This window comes from Talpa europaea (genome assembly GCF_964194135.1).
Source record: "Talpa europaea genome assembly, chromosome: 1".
Classification (NCBI taxonomy): Eukaryota; Metazoa; Chordata; class Mammalia; order Eulipotyphla; family Talpidae; genus Talpa; species Talpa europaea.
The window spans coordinates 101,907,555-101,928,554 of NC_140073.1; the positions used below are offsets into that span (position 1 = coordinate 101,907,555).

Here is a 21,000-nt window from a genome sequence, read left to right on the forward strand (position 1 = left end):
TATATCAAACTTAATTTTTACCAACTTCTAAAATTATTGAAACTTAGCGTATGTTTGAAGATAATTAGTAGACATGCATTTGTCAATAAGAATTTTTTCCTTTTCTGAGTGGAAGCATATGTTAGAGCCAAAATAAGACAATTGGATTTTGCTTTGGTTTTTCACTTCTAAATCTCAGGGCATGGACATGTGTGTGCATGTGCATGTGTGTGTGTAGGGGCACCAGGAATAAAATGCAGAATTTAGTAGGTCACAACTATGTTTTTTTACATAGCATTCTTTTCCTGACAAAAGGAAGAAAAAAATATGCTTTTAAAATTTACTTCAAATTAAAGTAGGTAGGCAAGTTTTTGGCAAATTATTATAGACTATAAGACAGCTAAGTGATTCTTTTTTTTAGAGATTTATTTATTTATACAAGAACTGGGGTAAAGGCCAGAGGCACGGGAAGGTGAGAGAATTCACCAGAGACAGAGTGGGGAGCAGAACAGGCAGACGAACCAAAAACACTGCGGAGGGGAGCAGTGGATGAGCCAGGAATCGAACCCACATTGCAGAGGCTGAGGACAGCTTCGCAGCTTTCTGCTCAACCCACTGCACCACCAGGGAGGCCCAGTTAAATGATTCTTTAAATAGCATCGATGCCCTTAAGAATTGAGAACAAAACCCAGGCAGGTACAACGAATATTTAGTAGAAGATTTTTATAACCTCACAAAAGACTGAAGATGATACATAAGTATACATACGTGTTTACAAAGGAGCTGTGAAGCTCCTGGGTACTTTTTATATTTACTATTCTCCTTACTCATTGTTTTGCTTGTAATTAGTCTACTAGCATCTCTAGACATGGGGATAAGAAGGAAATAACAAATCCAAGGGTTCATGTTTGCTATTTTAACTTTTTTTTTTTTTTTTACAGAATTTTGAGAGAAGGAAAATTAAAACTATAATTAAAGCCTGGGGGGATTCTTCTTTATTTTTTTCAATTAGCCAAGTGTTGTGCTCTGTATTAGCTTCACATGGATTATTGGCATTCAGTTTTAAGTAGCAAGAAAGGTATTTGCAGTTAGATTAGAAAAGGAAACAAATGTTTTACATAAGTATAAGGTATGCTACTAACAACATTTCTTAATAACCCTTGCTTTAGGGATATTTCTTCCAAGTAGATATTACTAGTTGCTTGCTTGGTTAGCAATGTGGGTCTTGGTGATTTATTCAGAATCTTTTGAAGGTTTTTATTTTCTGCTATTCAATGACTTCTAGGCCTGAGGCTTTGTTCATTGTGTGGATTCTCTGTTGGTGTCCAGTTCTTCAGTCCATATTTTTCTGTAAATTATTTCTTTATCATGGCATAATTCAAATTATGTCTAGATCCAGTATATCAAATACTAACGAGGTCCCTGGGTCACTTTAAATATGTTTTTTTTTATTTTGACATAAAAAGTAATACTTTAGTAATTTATCTTTAAAACACAGTAAGAGAAACCAAAATGAATTTAAAAGAAACATTTTTATTTCAAAATATTAATGTTAAAATGCTCAGTTTTTCTTGGGAAAATAATTTTTTTGACTTTGCTGCCACCTCATGGCTAAGGCAGTCATTCAAAATGGTACTTCAGAGGCTCATAAAAATGAACACCAGGGAAATGAAAGACCATAGAAAGATCATAGTAAATATGATATTTGTCTTGCTTGTGTAGTAACATTTTATTTTTTGTCCTTCAATCTGAGTTTGAGCCCTATCTTCAACTCCCAATTTTATTTCAGTAGTGATATATCAGTTTTCCCTTTGCTTTTTTTTTTTTTTTTTTTACCCTTTTCGGTTGCTCTTGACGGGGTAATTCAAAATCATGGCTCTTCTTTAATCTGTAGTAATATTGCCACCTTAAACACTGCGTTTAAGCACTGTGTCCCTTAGCAGTGGTGAGGCAATAGCAAATGCCCTAACCCTTCTACACCTCAGTTTCCTCAGATATGAAATAGAAAATTACCTATTTTATACGGTTGATCAGGAAAGTAATAAAGATGATATATCTAAATGCTTTGGCATTGTGCCTGACCAACCATTCATTCTCTTTAACTATCAGTAAGTCTGGTCTTACTCACCTAGGGGTTGAGTCTTGGTGCTATCATCTGGACAGCCTGAGTTCTGCGTTGGATCCCAGCCAGGGAGCTACCCACATGACGCAGAAGAACTCTCCTGTCTCACCCACTGCTCCCCTTAGCAGGGTATTTCAGTAGATCTGCCTGTTCTGCTCCCCACTCTGTCTCTGGTGAATCCTCTCACCCCCTGCACTTCTGGCCTGTACCCCAGTTCTTCTAGGTAAAAATAAATAACTATGTATAAAAAAGAACTTAATAAATATTAAGTTAAATACACAATGTATGGTAAAGTCAAATAGTATTAGAGATGTAAGTTTAATTTGAAAAAGGCAAAAATTTAAAAAGTGATTCATGTTCAAATTTAGTATAATATACATCTTTCATAGTGGCTATTCTATCCAAATAGAATTTGTGAAGCACACTGTGCTGTCAGGTCATTGTGAGAGCCACAGTGAAGTTTCATCATCTCTGTTCTTATTGATCTTAAGAAGTTAATTTACTGGATGTGTTATGTACCTTTTCCCCATCATCGCGCCATTTGTTTTATTTCCTCCTTCAGGAATGCAAGTCTCTGCATGGAGAGTACATCGGACGAGCCTGTGGCCACGAGCACCCGTATGTTCCAGATGTTCTCTTTTGGTCGGTGATTTTGTTCTTTTCCACAGTGACTATGTCGGCCACCCTGAAGCAGTTCAAGACTAGCCGCTATTTCCCAACCAAGGTACTGAATCTACCATTTTCCTGATCCAAATGTAAACCAACATAAGGCAGTTACTGCCATAAGTGTTTTAGGACAAAAGAAAGAGCAATTGCAGTCAGAGGAGGAGCCACTAAAAAAAAAAAAGCTTTTGTAAGAGAGAGCTGCCAGTGAGGAGATGGATGTGGCAACAGCGGTGGAGGTGGAGAGGAAGCACTTTGTGACTTAGGTGCTAGGAGTACATATGCCCTCAAGCTTGTCTCTCCTAACTTCCAATTCCAAAGATAAGCACCCACTTTCCCGCTTACGCTTTTGGAATCAAAAGCACACACTGCCTCGCTGATTGTCACTTTCTTGCCCAGTGAACAGTGGGAACTATTCCAGCCTGACAGATACCTCGTAAGAGCCACTGTTAGATTCTCTAATTGGGGAAGCCCCTACGAGACTCATTGGAACACTATTCTCTTTTTCGTTTTTAAAGTGTCAGTTCCTCCCCCTAACCCACCACGTTTTGCATCTGCATATTTGGAAAGGAAAGTAAACAGAGAAACAGCTTAGTTCAATATTTAACACTGCAAAGTAACACCTATAATGTCTGACTCAGCCAAAAAGAAAAAAAAGAAAAAAGAAAAGAAACAAGAAAACAAGCTTTTTAGGGATGAGCTGAGGATTATGATCAAAATTATACTCTGGGAATATGTTTCAAGAACTGTTTCTTCCAGAGAAAACTTCTGTTTTTGTCACCTCTTTCTTCCCTAAAGTGGAAAATTCATTTATTTCCCCAGGAAGTTTTATTTCATTAACTATGTTTGTATTGTTTTTTATTTTTATAAAAAATTATGTCTTTATAAATAAATCAATCTTGGGGGGGGGTTGTGTGTGTGTCATAAAGACATCCTACTAGAAACCAGATCTGGTGGATAATTATGTAAGTGTTTTTGCTCAAAGATAGCTTTCTGAATGAAAAATTACTTAAAAAATTGACACATAGAATTACTTACCAATTTGTACACTCCATTGTGCACATTTCCATATTCCACAGTTATATCCCAGATTGAAAAACTAAAATGTTATCCTTCTTCAGTAAAACATATAATTTTATTTTTGGTGCTTCAGGGTTAGCATATTAAATTACTACCTGTGTGAGAAACAAGTCTTAAAATTCAACCAAGAACTGGCTTGCGACCTTATTTTACTTTCTAAATATTTATACTCTTGGGTTCATGATAAACTTAAATTTTAAATAAATATTGAAAACAGCACAATCACCACTGCAGTTTTTCCATAATGCCTTTTTCTAGAAAGGTTGAATGTGTATCCATTATAATGACAAAGATCCATAAATATCTATTCAGGTCCTGACTGAGCTAAGAGTTTCATTATAGTATGCATAAAATGTAATATTGTGATATTATGTCAGAAAGTATTTGTAAGTGTGACTCTGGATTATGTTCCTGAGTACTCCTTAGTGTTTACAGTTCCTTCAAATGACAAATGTTTTCATTACTTTTAGGTTCGATCCATAGTGAGTGACTTTGCTGTCTTTCTTACAATTCTGTGTATGGTATTAATTGACTATGCCATTGGGATCCCATCTCCGAAACTAAAAGTACCAAGTGTTTTCAAGGTGAAGTTATAACATTTGCTATCTATATCTCTAACTCTGGAGGTTTAATCATCATTTAAATGATGGCTGTAACACTAGTGCTTGGGATGTTCAAGGAAATATAAAGAATATAGATTGATGGAGCAGTAAATGAAATGCCCACAGCATGATTACATGTTGGCCTAATATTTATATCTGCATATAAAAGACAGGGAAGCCTCTTAAGATTTTGAAATGAAGGGAGATGCATTATATTGATGTAGGATCACACAGTGAATAGAGCCTGGAAAACAGATAAAATTAGGTCTGGAGTAGTTTCTGACCATGCTACTAAGTAAACATGTGACCTTGGACCACTTACTCAGCTTCTCCGAGTCTCCGTTTTCTCATCAGTTACATAGGGACTTCCTCATGGGATTGTTGTCAAAATGAAATTCTTTGGGACTCAACTAAGGCCTTAGTCAGGTTTAGAATCTTTCTCTGAGCCCCTGATGTAATCCAGGGTCTTTTATTTTCAAGTAATGACCAATGCACACATCTAACAAGAGTTATATACAGTTGTCAGCATGCTGTTTGTAATATAAACACATTTGTAAACCACAAACAGTAAATATCAATATTATTTTATTTAATAAAAATATTAAGTGCACAGATATTTGAATCTGGATGTCAGAGTTCAAATCTTACCTCCAGTTCTTGGATCTTCCACAATTTACTGGATCTCTTTATGCCTTCATTCTCTTTGTCTATATTTTCTTTAGAGTATTGTGAAAAAAAAAAGATGGATTAAAATATTTAAAGCATTTAAAATGGTACCTGGTAACTTACAAGTGCTTTGTGAATATTAGTAGTAGTAGCATAGCTCACTTGGCATATCAATTTATAATTAGGGCTTTCCTGGTAGCCTCTAGAAGACTTAATTAGATTAGGTGTTCATTTACCCGATTAATAACTGTATACCTTCTTTTATTTTTTACAGCCCACCAGAGATGATCGTGGCTGGTTTGTTACACCTTTAGGTCCAAATCCATGGTGGACAGTATTAGCAGCTATTATTCCAGCTTTGCTTTGTACTATTCTAATTTTTATGGACCAACAAATTACAGCTGTTATCATCAACAGAAAAGAACATAAGCTAAAGGTATATTTTAAGATTCATAGTCATGGAAATCATGGTGACTTAACTGATATCACTTGATACTTTTTATTGTGTATCATTTGTACAGTGAAATACTGAAATAATATTTTCAGGTGCATAATTTTATTTTCTGTATTCATCATACTTTGCCTTATAATGACCTTAAAATTATTTATTTGTTTGTTTATGGTCTTGGCTGAGCTCTAAACTCTGAAGTCTTACCTCTAGGACATAAAATAAAAAACATTGCTGAAGTTCTAACTTTCTTTACCATGTTTGAAATATTTTAGTGAAACAACAGTCTATTCTGGAAAAGTGTAACTTTACCACTTTACCTTACATATGATATTCCTCTATTTATCTGACCCTAAGTATGTTTGATTGTATTCATTATTGGAATCAGTTACATCTTCAGATATTTCTCATTTTCTTTAGTTATTCCTTTGTTTATAAATACTTATAACAAAACCCGATCATAAATGTGATACTTTGCAAGTGACATCTTTGCTGATTTTTATTGCAGATTTCAATTATATTTTAACAGAAAGTATGAGTATGGATCTATCTTATTTATATTCTTACCCTGCCATTTTGCAAGTGTGAATAATCATAAAGTTGTTCACTGGTTTGCAATTTGTCTGAGATATGTAATGTGTTAGATAAAATACATAAAGATCATTAAATAGTTAAAAATAACCTGATTCCAACCTATAAAAACAAAGCATGCACAATCTTGTTTTGTTCTTATATTGTGGTGTAATTGCCAGCTATCTTCACATACTTTTAAAATTCTACAAAAAGATTGAGTGTCAGAGCAACAGAAATCATGCTATATACAATTTCACAGGTATGGTTGTTAGAAATATTTCAAAATCTCTGATTGGACTATTTGATAGAAGTAGTAATGACATAAATGTAAGAAGGCAGGATTATATGTAATAAATCTCACTAAAAAAGGAATTTCAGGTACATATTGGAGAGGTTATATGTCTATCTTAAAACAAAGAACATTCTTCATTGTCTTTGTAGAAAGTAATATAAGAGTGCCAGACTATTTTAAAGGAGTTCATTCGATTCACTTGTTATTTTTTGCCAAATAAAATTTTTGATTATTAAAGATATATTCTTATAAAGCCCTAGAAATTATGTCTATGTTGTGCTGGTAAATGTTTAACTGCCAGTTCTTGGTGTCAAAATAATGAGATATCCTGATTTATAATGTTTGCTAACTTTCATGGTGTGATTACTACTACCATGGCCCATTTCAATCTACCTATGTGACATCAATTGACAGGAAAAGTTCTTTTTTTTTTTTTTCAATTAAGCAGTTGGCTCTTGTAAGTTTATATTAGCTGATTCCAAAATGCCTCTGAATGATGCCATTTCATCTTAGGAACTTTAAATCATTGACAACTCTCAGAACAAAGAATTCCATTTTTTAACTTTACCTACTTATTCAGTATCAATAGCTTAAAATATTATTTGTTTTCAAAATATCAGCTTTCTGCAAAAGCAGAAATCACAACCTAATTGCTATTTAAGTAGTTGAATAAATGGATCTGTAAAATGTCTGAGGACCTTATGTGGGATGTCGTTTGTCTATTACAAAGAAGTAGGAAAACAGTTTTCCTAGACATCAGTTTACTTTGTAAACCTGAAAACCTCTCTGTTTTTATTATAAAATATGTGTTTTTGGTTTTTAAAAAATTAGACAATATGAAAAGTTAAAAGACAAAGTGGAAAACACTTTAATTTCATTTCCTAGAGATAACATTGTTAACACTTTGTTATGTATCCAAATATATATTTTTCATACTCCATATGTTACTTATATTATTTTTAACATAAGAACAAAATCAAGGTAATAGTTCATAGTGACAATATAAATCTGCATTATCAATTTTAATGGCTGTATATGTATTTCTTTTTTTTTTTTTTTTAAACATTTATTTATTTATTTATTTATACAAGCACTGGGTACAGTCAGAAGTGCGGGAGGGTGAGAGAATTCACCAGAGCCAGAGCAGGGAGCAGAGCAGGCAGAAGGACCGAAGTACACTGCTGAGGGGAGCAGCGGGCGGCAGGAGAGATCTGCGCGCCATGTGGGACCCTCCTCCCGTGGCCAGGGAGCAGCCGGGATTGAACCAGCGCTGCAGAGGCTGCGGGGCAGCTTCGCAACCCAGCGCTCAACCGCTGCGCCACCGGGGAGGCCCTGTATATGTATTTCATTGTATGATATATGTTTTAGAAAAAGTGAGCTAAAAAGTATCTCCCTTTCAAAGGATTTTTTTTTTTTAGTCTTTATAATTGGGTAGAAATCTCACTAATTTTACTGAAAGGTTAATTAAGGTTATCAGCTAAACTGATATAGATAGTACTTGTTTCTAGTTATTAATGGAATCATATTAAAACAAAATGTGGAACTAACTGTGGATTTGCTGAGGGCAGTGGTGCTTTCTGGTCATTCTCTGTCTTCACTCTTTTGAGGTCCCTCCACCATATAACCCTTGTAGCTCTTTCTTTGTGTTCTTCATGGGACTGTGGTAGGTCATTGACATTCCCATTTCTCAAGTTCCAGATCCACACATAAATATATTTCCCCCCTCGTATGTCATGTAAATTGCTAAAATATAATAAAGCATTTCTTAAGTGATCCTTTTAAGTGCCTGCCATATAATTAAATGTTGATTTAAAGCATTTACTATATTGGGTCAGTAAAATAAGCTTGAGGCTATTTTACTGAACCATATTACATTATTTGTGCGTTACTTTTATTGCAAAAATAAATGACTGTCATCAAAAGATTCACATTTTGCCCCTTAGCTGCCTGGAAACAATGAACAATAGAGAAAATCTGGCTCTCTGTGGCCACTAGTAGAAGAGTCAGTCTGTTCTTGTCACTATGAATCTGAACACTTCATCCTCATCCTTGATTATGGATATTTGCAAAGCAAATTCCTTCCTGTGAAGACATACTGTCTACACTACACACTTCTTTTTTTGGCCTATAACCCTCATGTTCTATAAGCTCCAGTATAGTGTGGTCTGCTGCTACTGATTTTCCTGATAACAGCAACAAAAAATATCAGCTTCTCAGAACATTCTTTATTCAGAGTAACGGTTTGTTCCATAGCTGTTCCCCCTTACCCCCACCCCCCACCTGTTGCTTCAATGAAATGTTTGCACAATGTCCTGGCTTTGACTACAAAAAGGCACATTTCTTCAGTATATCCCCAGACCACAAGTTAACCACAGTTTCAGCTTTTACTAGTGAGCTTGTTCTCACTTGAAAACCCATTTTTGCCTTGATTACATTCCCTGAATTCATTTAATGAATCTTTTTTTTTTTCCTGGCTCCTGCATCAAATACCTGGTAGATTCACATCATGCATCTAAGTATATGCCATATAGCCAAGTAACCTCAGAATTCATCATTTTATTTCTCTCTCCCAAATTTATATTTTAGATCCTTTTCACTTTTTCTTCCCTTCCATTACCAAAACCAGTTGATGGTCTTTGAGAGGATATTTTGCATGCCATTGAAAGTGTTTTATCACTTTGTGAGCATTGCTACATACACAGTAAAGCGGTGTTGACTACAGAGGCAAGTCTGCACTGGATAAAGCAACTTACTTCTGTCTAAGAAGGAAGAAATTCAAAATTAGCAAAACTCCAGCTCAGGCATTTATGATTTTGGAGGGTTTCTCAAGAGTGAGAGAACGTACAAATGTAAAAAATTTGAGAATGCAAATTATCATACATATTAGAGATAGATATAGTTATAAATTCATACTTTCTCTGGCATTTTTGTTTGTTTTTCTCTAAAGAAGACAGATAGGTATAGATTAACTGAATACCTTTGAAAAACATTCAAAATATCTGCATGCTTTTTTAATTGCATTCCCTGAAAGTGGAAAGAGATAATATCTTACATAAAAGAAAGTTTCTATTAAGATATAACTGTGGGCTTTTCTACATGTTTCTGTAGACAGTTCAGGCTTCTTTTGACATCATTTTTAATAAACAGCAATACAATCTCAGATCACTTGAGTAAATGAATGCATTTGCAACATTCATTTGGCACCACATTCTCTTGATGATTATGGCATTTGATATGTTCTTTTTTGCCCTCTTTGTCAGCCTGGTTCTTCATGTCAATCTATAGTCTTTTATGTGGTTAACTTGACAGATGCAGGAAATTGCTGCCAAGCTTTGAAATGAATTTTTTCAGCAGTGGCATCTGGGTATCAGATGGTCCTCTTGGCTGGCCTCTTGTCTTGCTGCATATTGGTTTTAGTGGGGTCTGGTGTAGTATCACCTGTTGCTATGCTCCCTTTTCCTCCCATATGTCCATTTCCCGTGATTCATGGATGAATGTGAGAATAAAAGCTCTGGTTCTGTCTTTATTTCAGAAAAAAAATATACAGAAATATGTTAGAAGGTTCAGAGTTCTCTCTCTGACAAAGGGATACTTCCCTTTGGCTGGCATGCCTATCAGCCAATAATTTGGTTACAAAGACCAAGTTTTTAAAAGACATTTTAAATGAAAGGTAAGAAGAAGGATGATGATTAATTAGTGGAAGTGCCAGAACTTCTTTATTTCCTTTGATTCACATTAAATTAAGATGCTCTCATTATTGTACAACATAATCAGGGGGAAATTATTTTTGTTTTCATTATGCACTTTTACTGTACAAAGCTAGCTTTCTAAATTTAAAAAGGAAATTATTTCCTTGGAAAGTAGTATTTTTTGCTTCCTGCAATCCAGAACCCCACTATTTGCATTTCTATCATATTTTTGAAACACTAAATGAGACCTCTAAAAAATCACTCTCATAAAGAAGGCCTTTGTATTATTGTTAAGCCATAGTGAGCATGCACCCTGGGAATTCCAGAGTATGCTGAAATCATAAGCCTACTCTCAAGGTCCCCTCTCCTCTGCCATCCTGTGATGAAAGTCTTATGCCCACCGACACCTCTTTCACCTTCTTTTCTCTTCTGGCAGGACCACAGTGTAACAAAACAGCCTAGAGGGCGCCATTCACGTTGTCCTCCCTCAGTAGTAGGGGCTAGAGTAGTTAGGTCCTTCACTACACTATATTCTTCTTATTGGTGAGTTCCTAACAAAACATGCCTCTAACTGATTAAAACATTGTTATTCACAAAGACCAGCATTTGAGTTCTATTCTAAAAAACATTGTTATTTACAGACACCATCATTTGAGTTCTATTCTACGTAATTACATCTTTCAAAATTCCCTGCGAAAAGACCACGGGGTTATATTATGGCCCTGGGGAAGCTGCTTCCTTAGCCTTTTGGTTGTGCAGGATGTTTCTCTTCCCACTCTCCAAGCTCTAGGTAATGATCATCTTTCTGGAGTTATTGGGAGAGAAAAGCCATATTCATGAGGGAAATTCTGTAGCATTGGTCCAGCTGCACCGACCTAGGGAAGAGGACCAAGGTATTGAGGACAGTGCAGCAAGAAAAGGTCCTGGTCTATAATGTCCATTTTTTACTCACTGCCATCTCCTGCACTTTTATAATTTGGCAGGAATAAGCAGAAAGGGAAGGAAGTACAACTGACTTTAAGAATAGCTTTGTAATAAAACAATGAACAAAACAAAATAGTAAAAAGAAAATACTATGATGACAAATAGGCAACAGATACTCTGCCTCACACTCCAGCCCACATGAGCTTTCAGATGAACTCAAAATTGCTTACAGTTTGGTAAAACTGCCTGTAAAAAAAAGCCAAAATTATTCGTCTAGAAGAATTGGTAATTTCTGCTCATGTTCATAATAACAAATTTAACAGCTATATTTATTTTTAAATTATACTTATTGAATTTGATCCTGAAAGATGTTTCCTTGCTGCACATTTCTCTTTTAAAAAGTCAATCTGTAGCCTACTGATTGCTTATTGTGTGCCAATGTTTGTGCTGAGACTGTGGGAAATACAAAATAATTATATGTTACCTGCTCCTCAGAAACATATACTTTTATCGAGGAGCTCTAAAGCAAATAAATACAAAAGAAAAAATTATTGTTCAACTGCTAGAATATAATTGTCACTAACAATTACTGGGCACTTACTATGTACCAAGCATTGTTCTAAATAGCTGCAAAGTTAAATAATTTAATTCTCATAGCAACCCAGTGAGGTACCTCCTGTTACCATTGTCCCTTTTCTCAGATAGGAAAACAGAGACACAACAGGTTAAATGATTTTCCCCAAAAGCATCAGTGGAGTCAGCATTTGATCCCAGGCCAGCCCTCTTCAGAACCTAAACCCTTAACTATCTTGCTATAACTACCTTACAAGAAGTAGTCAGGAAAGTTGGAATACAAAATAGGCCAAACCATATAAGACCTCTGAGGTGTTACATGGACCATTACCTGCTGGGGGTGGAGGGAGAGCGTGGCACTGTGCTTTCCCATCTTCGGTTTGTCTCAGAGAGAACTTACCTGGTGGACCTCTCAAAGACAACAGTCTCCAGGCCCCCACATTTCTATCTGCTCCCTGCACCTGTGTTTTCCTCACTCACATTTCCTATCTGCTCCTAGAAAGTACTTAAATTGGCAACACCTAGAGATCAATGATACCAGGCAGCACGGAACAAACACTATCATTTTTGAAAGAGGCTAAACTTATCTAGTGTTGAATCTGAAATGAATGAGAACAAGGTAGTATTATATTAATATTAGGATAAAAATGAAAGTGTACAGGAAACTTAAATCTCATGGCATTACTTTTCCCAGTAAAAATCATCTTTGAGGCAAAACAGGGCAGTTGGACAGTGGGTGTATTTGACAAGTTTTTCTCTTGAACATGTGATATGAAGGGCTTCTGAGGTGTTGTCAGGAAGTGATTTTTTTATTCACAACCAGGTCATTCTTAGGTCTCTCATTGGTGCAGTTCTTACTTTACTTTCTCAATTTGATAACTGGTATATAGCTGCTGCTCAATAATATTTTGTATGAAATAATAATGAATGAACAGACACATGAATTGTGAATTAACTTGCCCATTTAAGGAAATTGTGGGAAGTAGCTATACTTGATACTAACATTATTAACCCAATAGAAATAGAATGGAAACATGTAACATGAACTCAGAAATACACCTATTAAAGTACATAGAAACCACTGTAATTGTAACCATAATAGAAACAGCTGCAACTTTAAGTGAATTACATATTACCTTTTTATCTTTAATTTTGCATTTTAGAATCAGTTGTAGAAGACAGTTTCTCCTTTCTTTCTGTTCTATGGTTGTAATATCGTTTGTTTTTATACTAAACCCAGATCTATGAGAATTCCTTTTCTTTCTTTCAACAGAAAGGTTGTGGGTACCATCTGGATCTATTAATGGTGGCTGTCATGCTTGGTGTGTGCTCCATCATGGGTCTGCCCTGGTTCGTGGCTGCCACTGTGCTCTCCATCACTCACGTCAACAGCCTAAAACTGGAATCAGAGTGTTCAGCTCCAGGAGAACAACCAAAATTTCTTGGCATTCGGGAGCAAAGGGTTACTGGGCTTATGATTTTTATTCTTATGGGCTCTTCAGTCTTTATGACCAGTATTCTGAAGGTAATGAAATTTGTTTTTGTGAATTTAAGATAAGGTAGACTATATTATTGCTTAAGCAATTTCATTTGAAATTCATTTGAATCTAATCCCCAAATTTGCAAATATTGTATGGCATGTGATGAAAGTAAAATTTATTTGTTTATATAACTTCTTAACGGAAAATTATGTGGTATATTTTAGAATCCTAAAACACATATTTTCTCTGGTAAAGTAAAATTTGATATACAAATTGTTATCCTAAGTTTGAAATGTGATCAAGTTATAGGGAAAAGTCACTCATTAATTCTGACAGATTTGTGTCCTGAATGACTGTGTGAAATAAATTTTCTATGTTCTTCTCAGTTGAAAAATATATTTGCTGTTAACATCACCTAATATAAGATAGAGGGGCAAAGATGCATACTGTCTGGTCTTGGTCACATATGCAGTTTTATATTTTAAAGGTTTCATAAAACTATAACATGGATATTTTCACCTTTAAAAAAATTTGAATCCATTTTGAAGAATTTTTTTAAAGATTTTATTTATTTATTCATATAAGAACAAGGGTATAGGCCAAAGGTGTGGGGAGTAAGATGATTCACCAGAGACAGAATGGAGAGCAGAACAGGAGATTCTACTGAAATACATTGCTGAGGGGAGCAGCCGGCGAGATAGGAGAGGTCTGATTTGCCATGTGGGTTAGCTCCCTGGCTGGGGATCGAACTCATGCTGCAATGGCTGCCTATAACTTCATAGTGCTGAGACTTAACCCCTTGTGCCACCAGGGAGGCCCTCCATTTTGAAGATTATTAAAGAGTAATTATTTTGATCAAATACTTGGGAATAAACCTAACAAAAGAGATAAAGGACCTATACAAAGAAAACTATAAAACACTGTTAAAAGAAATAGAAGAAGACACAAAAAAATGGAAAGACATCCCCTGCTCATGGATTGGAAGAATTAACATTATCAAAATGGCCATCCTACCAAAAGCAATTTATAGATTCAATGCTATTCTAATAAAAATTTCAATGAAATTCTTCAAAGAAATAGAACAAATATTGATGAAATTCATATGGAGCCACCAAAAACCCCAAATAGCCAAAGCTCTCCTGAAAAAAAAGAAGGGAATAGAGGTATCAGACTCCCAAACTTCAAACTAAACTACAAACCCATAATAATCAAAACTGCATGGTATTGGAACAAGTACAGACACACGGACCAATGGAACTGAATAGAAAATCCAGAAACAAACCCACAGATTTACAGTCAACTAATCTTTGACAAAGGAGCAAAGAAAGTTTGTTTAATAAATGGTGCTGGGAAAACTGGGTCGCTACATGCAAAAGAATGAAGCTTGATTACTACCTCACGCCATGCACAAAAACCAACTCAAAATGGATTAAAGAACTAGACATAAGACCTGAAACCATAAAATATATAGAAGGAAATATAGGCAAAACACTACAAAACATACACCTTAGTAACATCTTTAAAGACACATCACCCAAAGCAGTGATAGTGAAGGAAATGATAAACAGCTGGGACTATATCAAATTAAAGTGCTTCTGTACAGTAAAAAAAGATAGTAACCAATACAAAGAGAAACCCCACCAACTGGGAGAAAAATTTTGCACACAACACTAATGATAAAGGGCTGATCACAAAAATCTACAAAGAGCTGATGAGACTCAACAAAAACAAAGTAAATAACCCAGTCAAAATGGGCAGAACTAAAAAGAAACTTCTCCAAAGAGGAAATGCAAATGGTGAACAGGCACATGAAAAAACGTTCAACATACTTGTAATCAGGGAAATGCAAATCAAAACTACAATGAGATACCATCTTACACCAGTGAGAATGGCACATATTAAAAAAACTAGCAACAACAAATGTTGGCGAGGATGTGGAGAAAAAGGAACTCTCCTGCACTGCTGGTGGGAGTGCAAAATGGTGCAACCACTATGGAAAGCTGTGTGGAGATTCCTCAATCTGCTAAAGATGGAGCTTCCATATGATCTAGCAATTCCACTCCTAGGTACTCACCCAGAGGACACAGAATCATTAATTCCAAAGGGTACCTGCACCTCTATGTTTATAGCAGCACTATTTACAATAGCTAAGCTATGGAAACAACACAAATGTGCAAAAATAGATGACCTGATCAAGAAGATGTGGTGCATATACACAATGGAATATTATTCAGCATTCAAAAAAGATAATTCATGCAATTTGCAGCACCATGGATGGAGCTGGAAGGGATCATGCTCAGTGAAATAAGCCAGAAAGAAAAAGAAAAATACCAGATGGTCTCACTCATAGCAGGAATTTAGAAAACCTAAATAAGGGACCAGGAAAAAGACTAATTATAATAAAGTAAAAGTCAAAATCAACAAGCAACTATAAACCAGAGACACACTATGGGGTGGGGGAGGAGGGGGGAGGATCAGAACAAGGAGGGATAGGAATTGTATGGGGACTATAACCAAGATGAAAATGCATACATTGTGCAAAAATAAAAAATGATGTAAAAATATATAAAATTTTAAAAAGGCAAAAGATATAAAGAAAAAAAGTAATAGTTTGTCATATAATTTTGGGCAGCTATTTCCAAGGGTGTCTTAGTTGCATTTTAAGTTTTAACTCATTTTAGTCATCTACAATTCGAAAATTCCACTTGAATTACATAATCATTTATACAAGATTTTTTGTATTTAATCAATTATACAAGTACATTTGCAAGAATTAATTTCTAAGCTCTGAAAGTATTTATAGAGATAAAATAATGCTGAACTATTCCAATAAAAGGAGAAAAGTAAAGCAATCTCTAAGTTTACAAATATCTGGTGTAAGTAGAAAATTCTAAATGTTAGTTCTATTCCTTAACTTTAATCCAAATATTTTACCATTGAGAAACAAAGTTCAAATTTACCCACAAAGTATCATAATAGTAATTGCTAGTATTAGAATGTACCATGTATATTTTTATAGGTCTTATTAAGTGGCTTATGACAACCCTATTACTGTCATTCCCTTTTAGATATTGGGAAATCAAGGCACCGAAAGCTAATATAACTTACCTATGTTTACACAGGTAAAAAGTACTAGAGCAGGGATTCAAACCCATGACTCCTGCCTTCTCCTGCTTCTAAAATATTTGTGATATTTTTGCGCAAAAAATGTGATATTTTGGTACATGCAAAATAGCATGAGTGCATTATATTTGAAAATAACGTGTCTTTTCTCCAATTTTTCTTTATAGTTTATTCCCATGCCAGTGCTATATGGTGTGTTTCTTTATATGGGTGCTTCATCTCTAAAGGGAATTCAGGTAAGCTACTTACAGTAATAGAGCTGTTATCTATAACTTTTCTGAAGGTCTGTTTATCCAAATCATGTGATAGCTAAGAAAATGACATCATTGGAGGAGCAGTTTTCAGACCACAATTAAATTTCTTCAAAATGATCAGATTTACAAGTTAAAGAGACTCTTCAGCATCTAAGGTTCATTTTCTTAGAATATTTTTGTTTACCATAGATATATAAGAATTATAAAAAGTTCTAGACTTTATAACCCTTTTAGAAAACTAATATTAGTGCATTTCAAAATATATCCTAATGCTTGTAGTCTTTGATGTTATAATTGTATATAGGGACATACATCCATGAGAAGAGGAAAAAAAATAAAATTTCATGCACAAAGATGTTCATTGCAACACATACTACGAAAATATTGGAAGCCCAATAATCTAACAGAAGTAAAATAAGTAAGCAATAACATTCATTTTAAATTGATAATTATGGTAGCCATAAAAGTAAATTGGCAAAAATGCTAATGGAATAATGCAAAGTAAAAATATAGAAAAATAAGTTGTACCTATCATAGTTTATAAAGCTACTAGAATGGCTGGAAGAAAAAGAAAGGTAGAGAAATAAAAACAATTTATTAAGTTAGTGAGATTCTGCATTTTTTCCTTTTATGCTACTTTTCTGCTGTTAATACAATTGCATTTATAGAATATTTTAAATATAAAGGTATAGGATAAGGCAGTTCCAAAATACTAGGAAATCTTATCAATTATTTAAATAATTAGTTTAAATAAAAGTAGTTTTATTAATTATTACTCCATAAGAAATTACTATAAAACTAATGGCTTTAGAGAGCAAACATTTATAATCTCACATTTTCTGTGGGTCATGCATTTTGGAACAAATGAACCAGTTGGTTCTTTCTCAAGATGTCACATGTGGTTGCTGTCAGGGTGTGGGACACGGACTACAGTCCTCTGAAGGTTGACTCAGGCTAGAAGATAAATAGCCTGAGGGTTTATTGCACAAGTGGGCAAGAGCCAACAGAACCTTTCTGGTTATTAGTAAGATGCCTCAGTTTTTTGCTAACACAGGCCTCTGCATAAGGACACTTAAGTGTCATTGTGACATGAAAGCTAACTGCCATCAGAGTGAGAAAAATAAGCGTAAAATGAAGTCACCGTGTTTTAGTCTCCAAAGTCACGCATGGGCTCTTGTATTTTTTTCTATTTGTTAGAGATCAGTCACTTTGTCTAGCTTGCACACTAGGAGAGGGAAATTAGACTCATCTCTTGAATAAAAAAGTATCCAAAAATTTGTATAACAAATTTTGAAGCCATCACAGGTGGATTCTAAAATTTACAGAGGATGTTGGCAAATTATTCCTGCTAATGATACTGTAGTGGGTTAAGTAGTGTTCCCCCCAAATACATGTCCACCTGGCATCTCAGAATGTGCCCTTGTTTGGGAAATAGAATCCTGGCAGATGTAATTATGGATCTCAAGATGAATTCATCTTGGAGTTAGGCTCAACCCTAAATCCAGTGACTAGGGTCCTTGTGAGAAGAGAAGACACTGAGAAAACAAAGGAAGAAAACCATACCAAGGTGGAGGCAGACTGGAGTTTTGCTGCCACCGGTCAAGAAATATCAAGCACTCTGTGGAGTTGAAAAAGGCAGCACTTTCTTCCCTAGGATCTTCAGAGGGAGTCGGCATGGCCCAGCCGGTTATCTTGATATCAGATTTCTGGTCTGCCCAACTGTTTTAAGTCATCAAATTGTGATAGTTGTTAGGGCAGTGCTAGGAAACAAATAGAAATTTCTACTTCAGTTTACTTTAAATGTTCTTGCCTTATAACTTCAAACTATTTATCTAAAACTTAAATATTCTTGAAAAAGAGAAATTTTGAGGGTTATTTATTATAGTTTCTTTCTGCTAACTAAAAGAAAAATATAAATTACTACTTTTCTATGATACAGCTAGAGTCATTGCTCTTCTAAGACATAAATGAAAAGTCACCTGAGTGTTATAAATTTGTCAAATTAACATGTTGCGTGGAACACAGGGTGCTGGGTGGTGAGCTGGAGTTCAACAGTGGACTGTAAGAGAAATTGAAATAGATCACAGATCTTGGAGGAAGTATCTGGCACACCTCAGGGAACCAGATAGGGAGGTCAAGGCAGAGTGTAAACAGAGATGGGGGGCAGGACCTGGGGAACATGTTCCCTGAGCTGTGCCTGTGTTTGCGGGTAGAATGCTATAGGATTTCTAAGCTAAGGCTAGGTTTGTTAAAAGAGGGTTCTTATGTAAGGGGCACATGGGAGGTAGAGAAAAGTTGATCACAGGGGCTGTTAAGGATGTCCTATCAGAAATTCACACTTACCTGCAACTCCGCAGGCTGCTATCCAGGGCATCCACCTATGTGAAGGGCTAATGTCAAGTCAGTATCCCTATGGGCAGCGTGGTTGATCAAAGTGGATGCCAAGGCAGCAATAATGTGGAGTAGCTTCAACTCCCACCTGGAAGGACAGAATGCATAGGAGCTCTTTCCCTGAATGAACAATTAAACAACTTCGAACTTTCAGAGAAAGACAAGCACCTAGGCCTTAGTAATGAATGCTAGCCACCAAAACTAGGCAAAACTTCAGGATGAAATCCTTGTAAGATCTCTGAACACCCACGGTAGCTAGGATGACTCTTGTTCATCCTGACACTGGGTAAAATTAACTTGGAAGGGGGAGATGGTTGAGAAGTGTTATGTATTTACATTTTACTCAAATTAGATTTAATATGCTTATTTATAATTTCATGCAAAATATGTATTTTGAAAGAATTGGTTTGGTAAGGCAGATAGGGAAGAGTACTAAAGAGGTTTTGTTTATTTGTTTTGCCATTTTTTTTTTTTTGCCTTTGGCAAAAGTTCCACAAGTACTAATTTCATCTGTAAGTGAAAAGTATTTATTATTAGGCCCCAGGCTCACATAAATACAGCAGCATAAGTTTAAGAAACAAAGTAAAATCATTTTGATAGGTTTCAACAGATTTTTTCCCCTAATTCCACTCACAGGATTTTATATCCATGAGGTTTAGAATTAAACAAAAATGTCAGATTTTGGAGTTATTTGCAGTATGAATCCTTCAAATGAAAATTGAAGAAAGCATTATTAATGGCCTGTGAGAAAAGTATATTGAGTTTTAATGGGGCCTCCCCTGTGGCGCAGTGGGTTGAGCGCTGCGCTGTGAAGCTGTCCGCAGCCTCTGTCCATGCTGTGAAGCTGTCTCGCCCCCTCCTCCCCTCAGCAGTGTTTTCAGTCCCTCTGCCTGTTCTACTCCCCATTCTGTCTCTGGTGAATACTCTCGCCCTCCCATACCTCTGACCTGTACCCCAGTTCTGTATAAATAAATAAATCTTTAGAAAAAAGAAAGAAAAGTATATTGAGTTTTAAATAACAGCCAGGGTCACATGGAGAAACAAGGTGGAAACTCAGAATATAGGTCATAGGACAAGATGAAAAACAAATGAAAAATTCAGAATACATTCATCATGATTATCATTATTTGAGTAGTAATAGTTAAACTTGTGCTGACTAGGACAATTCAAGAAGTATGTTGCTACTTTATATGCTAGAAGAACCTGTATGTTACCTGATTATTTGGCAATATTAAGAAACACATTATCCCGGCTTCTCACTGTGCAACATGGCAGAGAAAACAGACCACAATGTTCTCATGAATGCTGTTTCTGTACTCAGATATATAACCACATCTATATTCATTCCAACACTCCAAGAATTCAAAGTAAAGCAAATGTGCCATTTAAACAATAACAATTGAAGCACCCACACACTAAAGTACACTTATGCAATAACATAGCTTCGCAAATGGAGAAACAGTAGCTGGGAAAAATCAGTTCTATAGAAACTGAAACATTCAGTTATAAACCAGAGGATGTACTTTATTTCTTCCTATTCCCAATTAATGATGTGTAATTTTAAGAGATATTTATGGGATAGAAATAAAAATACCTAGTAAAATATTTGTGAAGTATATTGGGAGAGGTAAACCAGGAAAGAATTTAGCACTTAATGCTAGGTACAGAGGTTTTTAATAAATGATTTTGGAAAGTATGAATGATTATGAAGAAATAAATCAATAGCGGATGAACTAACCTACTAACCTATATGATTCTGATTTAGATGATTGAGAGAAGAAAGGCAGGACAATGGGGAACAGAGAAGGAAAGATGGATTTTTGTTGCATTTGGAATTCTCATCATGTTGAGAAAACATGATGTTTTGACACTAACAATTTGTAACCCTGTGACAAGGGATACCCAGGAGCCCTAAACTGTTAAGGGGGAAAAATCCATTTTGCACATCCTAAAAAAACGCCCAGCCATTCATTTGTACAAAGGCAAAGAAAAAAGATCTCAGTATGCTCAAAGATACCTTTAATTGGCATGGATGTTTAGAGGAGAGGAAGGGAAGAAAGGACTTTATATTATAGATTGCCAAACTCTGAAAATTACCCACCTGCTCTTGGGCAAATGCCCAGCCAAACAGGCTAGCCCA

The 21,000-nt window shown here is 35.4% G+C and overlaps 1 protein-coding gene across 8 annotated transcripts in view; it reads left to right on the plus strand.

Moving 5' to 3' along the window:
• Positions 1–21,000, plus strand: part of SLC4A10 (solute carrier family 4 member 10) — a gene marked incomplete at both ends in the record, with an annotated part of 269,813 nt that overhangs the window by 227,375 nt on the left and 21,438 nt on the right. For all 8 annotated transcript variants that reach the window (XM_084240237.1, XM_084240240.1, XM_084240238.1 and 5 more), the window contains 5 exons: positions 2,664–2,825; positions 4,315–4,428; positions 5,387–5,548; positions 12,885–13,136; positions 16,383–16,451. In XM_084240237.1, the coding sequence (XP_084096363.1) occupies positions 2,664–2,825; positions 4,315–4,428; positions 5,387–5,548; positions 12,885–13,136; positions 16,383–16,451 (759 nt within the window). The remainder of the gene's footprint in view (positions 1–2,663; positions 2,826–4,314; positions 4,429–5,386; positions 5,549–12,884; positions 13,137–16,382; positions 16,452–21,000) is intronic.